This window comes from Nicotiana tabacum, chromosome 21, assembly GCF_000715075.1.
Source record: "Nicotiana tabacum cultivar K326 chromosome 21, ASM71507v2, whole genome shotgun sequence".
In the NCBI taxonomy this organism is placed as follows: domain Eukaryota; kingdom Viridiplantae; phylum Streptophyta; class Magnoliopsida; order Solanales; family Solanaceae; genus Nicotiana; species Nicotiana tabacum.
The window spans coordinates 73,436,828-73,447,179 of record NC_134100.1 but is presented as its reverse complement, the minus strand read 5'-3'; the positions used below and the strand labels follow the sequence as shown (position 1 = coordinate 73,447,179).

Sequence of the window (10,352 nt, the reverse complement as noted above, 5' to 3'; positions counted from 1 at the left end):
TATCAGAAATAAATACATGTTATACCAGGCCTAAATACATGATGCAAGGACGTAAAGCAAAAACAAAACTTACAGTCATACGTGTAGACATTGCCTCATTCAAAGTAAGCATCTCCTGGTATTGTTTCCCAAGTGTTGTGTACATGTGTGAAGCTTCTTTCCGATTGCTGCAATTCTAACGTCCAAATATCTTCCTAACTTCTTCTAGGAAGTCGTATATTGGCAATTATCTTGCTAATACAAGTGCGGTATTGATTGATTCAGCAATATTTGACGTTATGGTCCATCTCCGGTTAACAGGTGCATACAACCTAACCCACTTTTCGTATCCAGCTAATTCCAAGTATTCTTTCACCTGAATATCTACCTTCTCCATCTTTTCCATTAGACTATCAAATTCATCCTGAGTGTATGCTTTTTCCATCGAGAAGTATATCTCGCTCAACTTTGAATGAATCTTTTTGAATTTCTTATATACGCTGTTCCATAGATGCCATATACAAGCAAAATGGGGCACCGTAGGATACACTCTCGATACATATTTGATGATGCTCTTATTCCTATCTGAAATAATGCACATGTTTTCCCTCTGACCACATGCTTCCTTGAATTGCTCAAAGAACCACGACCAAGCAACATCGTTCTCTGAATCAATAACACCATATGCTAGTGGCAGTATATGAACTATAAATACAATTGCATACATATTAAAAAAATATCATTCAATCTGTATTAGGCAGTAAACTTAACAAATTTTATTATAATATATATATATATATATATATATATATATATATATATATATATATATATATATATATATATTTAAAAAACTCACCTGCACCATCCAACGTGCTAGCCGAGACGAATGTCCTTGTGTATGCCGATTTTCGGTGGTTCGTATCCACAACCACGATGGGTCTACAGTGATCGAACCCCTTTATAAAAGCATACAACGATATATACAAATACATGAACTCATTTTTGGTGATTTTACCATTGTAATATGTGAACCAGGATATGTCATATCTATTGTATATAAGTATCCTGATAATTTATTGTATGAATCAGCCGGTTCACCTCTCAAAAAATTCATTGCCTTTTCTTTAGCCCGCCACGCCAACATGTAACTAACATCTACACCAAAGTCTGATTTCACATCATTAATTATATCCTTTGGGGTGTATTTCCTTTTATGATTAGCAAACTTGGACCTAATTATACCACCAATAAGGCTACTACTTGCTTGACGTTGCTCATACACCTTATCCTTCAACGGACATGTATGCTTATCATTGAACTCCCTCACTTTGAACATTTGTGATTTATTAATGCTAGAAACCTTAAATCTCCATTCACAATCCTCTGAAATACATAATAATATATAGCTGCAAATACATTTATGTAATACATACGATTAGTTATGTATGGATATAAAATATAAACAGAAACTACAACTGATTTGTCTACATACACCCAGCATTTTCTTTGCCAACAAAGTTGTCTATATGAAAACATACAATGAAATACAATGTTTGTTTTTTTGAATACACTATACCTTTTTTTTTAAATACATGTGAATACAGTGTTACATATATATACATGATATAATTGTTTCAGAAAACTCAAGTACAGAAACACTAATACATGAGCATGTAGTATGAAAACAAACTCTGAAACACTACTACAACTGATTTGTCTACATACACCCAGCATTTTCATTTGCCAACAAAGTTGTCTATATGAAAACATACAATGAAATATAATGTTTGGTTTGTTAATATACTATAACTTTTTTTTTTCAATACATATGAATAAAGTGTTACATATGTACACATGATTACAGAATATACTTATATACATGTGAATACAATGTTACATATGTATACATGATTACAGAATACACTTATATACATGTGAATACAGTGTTGCATATGTATACATGATATAATTGTTTCAGAAAACTCAAGTATAGAAACACTAATACATGAAAAATAGAACAAATGAAATCATATATTATGAAATACATATATTATGCCTTGGTAAGCCCCAATACTTCACCACGTTCTTAAAGAATAGTTTGGCGGCTTCCTTGGCAGTGCAACCTGGTGAGGCGGGCATGAAGGTGGCATATTTGGAAAACCTATCCACCACCACCATAATAGTACTATAACCGCCGGACTTCGGTAGGCAAGTGATAAAGTCCATAGTCACACTCTCCCATGGACGTTCTGCAACTGGTAGTGGCTCCAAAAGTCCTCCTGGTTTTTGTTGCTCAACCTTGTCCTGTTGACAGACAAGACAAGTCTGCACATAACACTCTATGTCATCTCGCATGCATGGCCAATAGTAGACTTACTCAACCAAGGCCCTAGTGCGATGTTGGCATGGATGACCAACCCACATTGTTTTATGACTCTCACTTATGATCCGCCGTCTAATGTCTCCAAACTTAGGCACGTAGACCCGCCGACCAAAAATGTCTCGTTTTGCCATGGTTGGCTAACTCGATAAGTTGTTTGGCTGTTGGATCATGTTGCATGTCTTCTTTTATAGCCTCACGAATGTCCTATCTTGTTGAAGTGATTGTAGCAAGCTCGGATTTCCGGCTCAAAGCATTGGCTACAACGTTACCTTTGCCCGGCTTATACTCAAGCACATAATTAAATTCGGCCAAGAAATCCTGCCACCGAGCCTGTTTTGGGATGAGCTTCTTCTGCGTTTGAAAGTAGCTAGTAGCTACATTGTCGGTCTTGACCACGAACCTCGACCCAAGCAAATAATGTCGCCATGTACGAAGAAAATGCACAATAGCAGTCATCTCATTCTCTTGCACTGTGTAACGCCGCTCCGTCTCATTTAACTTGTGGCTCTCAAATGCTGTGGGATGCTTATCCTGCATCAAGACACCCCAATGGCAAAATCTGAGGCATCTGTATGCACCTCAAATGTCTTGGAAAAGTCAGGTAATTCCAAGACTGGCTCCTCTATTACAACTGCCTTGAGGTTTTCAAACGTCTTTTGACAATGTTCCGTCCAAACCCATGGCTTGTTCTTCTTTAGAAACTCAGTCAATGGTGCGGCCTTTGCTGAGTATCCACTGATGAACCGACAATAGTAGTTAACAAGGACAATGAAGGATCTCAACTCAGTTACCTTTATAGGTGCCTCCCATTCCTGGATAGCATGTACCTTAGCCTCTTCCATGCGTAGCTCGCCATTTCTAATAACATGGCCTAAGAAGTGCAACTTTGATTGTGCAAACTCGTATTTCTCCCTCTTGATGTATAGCTCGTTCTCCAGCAAAACTTGAAAAACCTTTCTTAAGTGCTCCATATGCTCCTCCGAGATGTTGCTGTAGATGACTATGTTGTCTAGGTAGACTACCACGAATTGATCAAGGTAGGGATGAAATATCTTGTTCATAAGGGTGAAAAATGTGGCTGGTGCATTGGTTAAGCCGAAGGGCATCACCAACCACTCAAAGGCTCCATATCTCGTCACACATATTGTCTTCGGCTCATCCTCTTCTGCAATGCGAACCTGGTAGTAGCTCTTGCGAAACTCCACCTTGGTAAAGTACTTAGCTTGCCCAAGTTTATCGAACAAGTCAACAATGAGCGGGATCAGGTACTTATTCTTCACTGTGACCTTATTAAGTGCTCGGTAATCTATGCACAAGCGCATTAATCCATCCTTCTTCTTCTGAAATAATACTGGTGCATTGAAAGGTGCCTTTGATGGGCGAATGTGACCAACATCTAGCAGCTCTTTCAATTGTTTCCTGAGCTCCTCTAGCTCGGGCGGTGCTATATGATATGGGGAAAATGCGGGTGGCTTAGCCCCTGGCTCCAACTCAATCTTGTAATCCACCTCTCGCCTAGGCAGAAAATGCTTAGGCAACTCCTCGGGTATGACATCTTTGTTTTCCTCAAGCAACTTCTCTATGCAAGGAGGCAGTGTCTCTTGAAAACTCGTCTTCCTCCAGACTTGTGATGGTTGCCACGAACGTCGGCTCCCCTTTCTTGATCCCCTTGACAATCTGCATAGCTGAGAGTTGTGCTTGGCTCTGTCCGTGTGTCATAGTCATTGTAGGTACCATGCAAGCTCCTTCTCGCTCCATAACCAAGAGATGTTGGAGGTAGGGGTCGATCAAAGTATGAAAATGTCTAAAGAACTCTTGCCCCAATATGATGTCAAAGATATCCATATCAGTTACAGTAAAGTTTATCATACCTTTCCAAGTTCCTAATTTGACACCAACTCCGTTAGCTACCCCATGAGTATTCTGTACTTCGTCTATCACAGTCTTAACGCGAGAGTTGGTTGGAGAAATCTTCAATTCTAGTCTCTTTGCGGCAGCCTCAGTCACAAAATTATGAGTTGCTCCAGTATCTACCATTGCACGAGCAGGCTTGTTGTTGATGGTGAGATCCACGTACTGATTGCCATTCTCGGTAGGTTGGATAGATTCTTTGTCTTTGCCTTTGTTGTGCTTATCATGCCTGAAATCCATCAATGATTCGGCCTCCACTATGGCTTGGTCTATATCTGCGACTTGCCGGCGTTGCAACTCCTGTTTAGCCCAATTTTTGAAACACGTCCATGAAGTGGAACAACAAGTCATCATTGGCCAGGTTGGGGATTTGAAGCATAAGGGTAGTGAACTCCTTAACATAGACACATATGCTCCCTATTTGCTTCAACTCCCTAAGCTTGCGCCTTGCCTCGTACAAGACATTGTTTGGAAAGGACTGTCGCGTGAACTCGGCTTTGAACTGATCCCACGTGCTAATAGTACATAGACCTTTATCCTATCGGCTATCTTCCTTATCTACCATAGCATGGCAGTCTTTGAGAGGTACAACACTGCAGTGTTGATCATGGCCTCGTCATCCCTCACTTTGCCGTGCCTGAAGTAGTTCTCCAAGTGCCAAAGGAAGTTTTCCACTTGTGCATCACAAACATTGACATGTTCCTTGAGTGACTCTATCTTTGCCTTCATAGCATCGATAGAACTCAAAGCCTCCATGAGTCTGCATTCTAAGGCAGTGATGGTTTGCCTTAGTTCCATCTCGGTCTGTGTACGTCCCTCCAAGTCATTTCGGATACTCTCAATCTCTTCAAGAGTGTGCCCCTCAAGAACGCTAAGGGTGCCTTCCACCTTCCCCAAGCATTGGCCAAAGATCTCCACGACGTCCATCCCCGCGTTTATTTTCATCACCCACTCTTTACAGAGCGAGAAGTCTTCGGGCAGGACCTCCACTTCATCCTCGCTCGCCTCAGTGGCAGATGGTTCTTGGGATGTAAGCTATTCGTTTGACACAACGTCGGGTGGTACCTCCTGGCTCTTGTTGGTGGCATTTCTCTTTTTGTTACGGTCGCTCTTGCCAGCAGTATCCTGGATGACGTTGGCTTGGGTGTTGGCAGCGTTAATTTCTCCGTCGTTCGTCATTCCCTTAGTTGCAACCTTTGCTCTGATACCACGTTGTCACGTCCTTAGTAGTTAACTAAGTACACGTGCGGCACTTGACAACTCGCTCACGATCTTGCACAACTTGCTCACGTTTTTGTTATGCCAAGTCAGCCTTACTACAGTCAAGATCGCTAAGAGAATGGTAGAAAGAACACAAGAGAATTGTTAAAGGAAGCTTTGTATTAGAGAGAAGTTGAATTGTTTGCTTGGTGAAATACAAATGAATGGCCCCCCTTTATATACTAGTCTCCTAGGGGCTAGTGTGTAAATATTAATTGTTACACAAGTCCTTAATATTTACAAGATAAGAGTTTTTTCTAGAATTCTCTACAAACCTAGAAGATTCTAAGGACTTTCCTAGCAAATCCATAGGGATCTAGGGTCTTCCAAAGGAAATGTTCATACTTCTCTAGAATCTTCTCACAAATGCTAGTCTTCCTCCTATGTAAGCTTCCACATGTCATTAATATCTGTCAAATGGTGCCTATGTAGCATGATGACATGGCGGGTCATCACAAAAAGCTCAAAAAATTGAGATAAAAGATAATTGAGTTTTTTGGCCAAATAGATATGCCACATCGCAGTCAATGGCCTTCAATTATATATATATATATATTCCTTAATAACAGGTAAAAATCAAATTTCTGTCCCAGTGTGCTTTTCTGTAAGAGATCTCAGTGTTGCAATGTCTTTACTAGATCAGTCATATAATAACTTAATATATTGCATAACCATTCCAGAGAATGACTTATTAGCAGAGGTGCTTATTATAATCAATTAAGGCCGAATCTACACTGTGCCTGAAAGTATTAAGATTGTCTGTTTCCTTAGAATAGTGACGGAATATCAATTTGATTTCTTTTAAAACTTGGCTTTGTACGTCATTTACTTTGTTTTGGTTATTAAGTCGACTTTTGCCTACTTTTGTCCTTTTTTATTTGTCGTCTCTTCCAAATTGCACCTATCTTCAGACACTCTACCTTTCTAACTAACCACTTCATATTTGCATTAGTTGTCATTAATACAAATTTTCTCTATGCCGTCACTACTAAAACACATTGGAGTGGAGGGAGAATGTGATTCTCTCTATTTTTCAAAGTGATCTAAGAGCTGTATTAGCAAAACAGGATACTTAATCTTCATCTTATGAAAAGAATAAGTGGATTTAAAATCAAAGCAGTATTTTAAGTATTGATGTCTAAGTTCAAATCTAAAGTAGGTAAATCACTACTTACTAATTCCTGTTGAGGAGTTTTGGCCATTTCCACGTTATTGGTGTTTTTCTTCCCTTTCTTTTGATGTACTCTTTTGGTAGTCAGTCGGAGTCAATCTTTGTCAAAGTAGCATCAACTTAAAAAGCTTTTGGCTTCTAATAATAGTGGGAAGGAAATGCGGGAAAGAATTCATTATCACTAAGAAAGCAAAAAATGGACCTCGACTTTTGCGTGCACACAAGAAGTCACTGTATCATGTGTGACCTATGTAAAATGTCGCATTTTCTCGACTTCCAAGACAGTGATGAAGCTAGAAATTTAATAAAGAAAATCCAAGAAAATGCAATAATGCTATACTTGAAGTTTGAATCTGCAACCTAAAGTAATTTTTGAGTCAGTTTTGCCATTACACTAGAAATGTCTCTTGTTGTTTAAAGGGAATACACGATCAACTTATAAATACTGTACTTCTCAACTCATGAGAAAGCCAAGTTATGTGATCAAGAATTGAAACAAGAAAAGCCGGCAGCTTAGTTCGTCCATACCTACCCAATTACTTCCACGAGGCATTTCTATAGACACTTCGTACAAAACATATGCAAATTAATATTCCTTTGTTAATACTTGACACTATTATATATGTGCCCAAACTTACTTGACACTCACTCCTCTCTCTTTTCTGGTATTCTCTTTCTATAAATTCCTCTGATTTCTTGTCACTATCCTTCACTCCTTTCTGCAATTCTCTATCCATCTTAACAAAGTGATCTCCATTTTCCCTCCAAACTGATTCTCTCATTGCAATAACGATGGCTCGTCGGAGCATGGTTTCCGTTACGTTAATTGTTCTACTAGTGTGTTATGCACCGCCGTTTGAAGCAAGAAAACTGTTGAAAAGTATGGTAGAAAAGAAAATAGATCGTTCTTCTCGAGAGGCTGCCAGTGTATTATTGAATTCTCTTCCAAAAGGCACTGTTCCGCCTTCTTCCCCAAGTCAAAAAGGTCATGCCAATAAGCTTGTTGAAGGACAACAGTTTGCTGGTTATAATCTTGATCGATCAGTTCCTAGCCCTGGGATTGGCCATTAACAATATATTAGCTTCCTATATTGGCTACTTTTAGTTTTGCAATGGCTGCATATATACAGGATTATAAAGTGTAAATATACCCCATCCAACAATTTTGAAATCTTTCTCCTTCCTAGCCAGTAGATACAGAGCTAATGAAACGTTATTCCATCTCTCTGTAAATAATGTTGATCAGTTTTAGACAAATTACATAAGCTTTCTGTCAATGATGTACAACCTGCCATTTAACCACGTTTTCCTCTTTAATCAAATGTAATTTGATCAATTGTCTCAAACACTACGACTATTTAAGATGAATATAACTTCTTCACACTATTTGTCGTAAACCAATTTTTTTAGTATCAGATCAGCTAAAACATAATTACATGTAATAAGTTCTAAGAATTAAATCATACAACATGCATAAGTATTGTGCACATGTTACGCAGTTGAGTCTTGAGTAGAAATTACAACCCATAAAATTGCTCCTCGGTCCACTTTGAATCTCTTGAAAACAAAATAATATTATCACTAACTAAATGATTTTTTCTTATGTGTGTTACTGTGGAAGAACAAGAGAAGAAAATTTTCTCTCTATATGTCTCTATCTGTAGAAGAAGACCGTTTAAGAAAAACTACTACTACAAAATAAAATAATTATATATAGTAACTTCTCTTATGAGGTTATTTAATCTATTATCTCTTAGAAAATGGTCGGGTCAGCTCACATGGTGTAACCGGTAAACCATACCCAATATCTAAGTTAAGTGAATTAGTAATTAAAAAATAAGCTAAGAAATCTGGTATTATTTATTAAATTATATTGATAGTATAAAATTTTTTAATACTGTGAATTTATAAGTGTTTTTTCATTTTAAAATTGTATGAATGCTGAACTGTAGTATCATTGGGAGCTTTGAAACTTATAGGGCTGCTCCTGAGATGCAGGTGTCATTTTCATTTTAGAGGGAGCAAATATAGGGTTCCTGGCTCCCGCAATCACGTGTAGGTAAATAATGAAGTCATTTTCTTTTTCCTCTAGAAATAATGAAGTCCAAAGCAATTATAAATAGCAAATCAGCTTTTGCTTATTCTGTACGAGATTGGAAATTTTCCACGCGTACGAAGCAAATAACTTGCTTATTTTGTACGAGATTGAAAAATTTCTAAGTGTTAGAAGAAAGAAGGAAAAATAAAAGACAGCTACCATATCGGAATGATATAACTTTATCCAATTATATCAAATTAATATACACATGTAGCTGCACATACACTTCTTTTAGTAAACTACGGCTAACCGTGTTAACCCTCAAATCGAATAACAATTAAATTTGTAAGTTATTTTAAGGATATATGGACTAAATTGATACAAAATGATAAATTAGATCGCAATTGAAATAAATAATGATAAAGTAAATGCAAATCACACGAATTGAACAGTTTCAGCCTTAGAAGGTTAGCCACCCTCGAGCCGAACGTGTTTCGATAAATATCAAGAGAGAAGAATAAGACTTAAAGAGAATAATAATGTATTGCTTTGGAATGCGTGTTACAATATCTGTAACGAATTATCAGACTCCCCTTTATATAGTAGATGAGTCCTACTTTAGAGATAATTCTATTAAAAGTAAAAAATTTCTTGATTAGCTGATTGCCGGTTTCTTACTTGTATACGCCGAGATTCCTACGGTAATATCCGACCGATCATGGATATTTCGGTCTTCTGTTGGTTATGCTAACAATATTTCTTCGAGCTCAATCGGGGCTAAGATCGACTCCGGGATCACAGACTAAATATTTTTGAAGGCAGGCGCTTTGACCCCGGGTTTTAGCTCGGTGAGACTCGGGGTCGATCTTTAGTCTTTGGTTGTGATGTTCCGAGCCTAACTTGCCATGTCGTAGGCGAGCTCGATTCCGACCATATACAGATAGTCGCCTCATTTTTTGGAGAGTAGACGACTAGAAACAATATGACCTTTCGATTCTTTCTTCGACATCACACGACATAAACGACAAAACAGTCGAAACGTCTCGTCAGTCAAGTCTTAATGATATTAAATGTTTGTCAGTTGCTGGTCGGCCACTCCTGGATGCGAACCGTTGTTGAAAAACTATAAATAACCCCTCATTTGCTCATTCAAACTTTACATTCAAAGCTTCTTCCCTCGTACCTTAGCATCCTCAATATTTTCAGGCACTTATATTTGAGGTCTTTTTATAACAACTTCTGTTCCGTATTCATCCCAAACCATTAAGCGTACTTTTTTAACTTCCTCTTTTTTCTTATTTCCCCTCCGTAAAGAAATGGTGAAAACTTTCAAAATTGTTCCCCAAAAAGAAACTCTTTCTACCTCGCGGTCGGCCACCTAAGAGACCGCTTCACGCACTACTGTCGAGGAACCAGCACCGAAGCCTCCTCTAAAAATGTTCATCCCGGGAGGGGTGCCCGGTCAATGTTGATTTTAAAGTCAAAAAGCCCTCCTCCGTACCAGGCCGGTGTGAGGAGGTCTCAAGGTACATCTGCTCGATCACCGAGGATATCCTCTCCGAAGTCAAAAAGGATTGTAACTGGGTTGACAAACATGTGGTGGTTCC

At 38.4% G+C, this 10,352-nt stretch overlaps 1 protein-coding gene across 1 annotated transcript; it reads right to left on the bottom strand.

Moving 5' to 3' along the window:
* Window positions 1-226: 226 nt before the first annotated feature.
* LOC107806614 (uncharacterized) lies at window positions 227-2,496 on the bottom strand. Its single transcript, XM_016630800.2, has 5 exons — window positions 2,401-2,496; window positions 2,057-2,286; window positions 998-1,388; window positions 839-938; window positions 227-684 (listed from the first exon to the last, which is right to left on the bottom strand). The coding sequence occupies exons 1-5, from the start codon at window positions 2,494-2,496 to the stop codon at window positions 227-229; spliced, it is 1,275 nt and encodes a 424-aa protein (XP_016486286.2).
* Window positions 2,497-10,352: the final 7,856 nt, after the last annotated feature.

What these genes read in the sequence shown, in the direction of transcription:
- LOC107806614 (XM_016630800.2), bottom strand. Translation starts at nt 2,496, where the DNA reads ATGGCAAAACGAGACATTTTTGGTCGGCGGGTCTACGTGCCTAAGTTT. An exon ending in CTGGTTCACATATTACAATG is followed by an intron (nt 939 to 997) that starts GTAAAATCACCA and finishes GCTTTTATAAAG; the next exon opens with GGGTTCGATCACTGTAGACC. An exon ending in TAGCACGTTGGATGGTGCAG is followed by an intron (nt 685 to 838) that starts GTGAGTTTTTTA and finishes TTGTATTTATAG; the next exon opens with TTCATATACTGCCACTAGCA.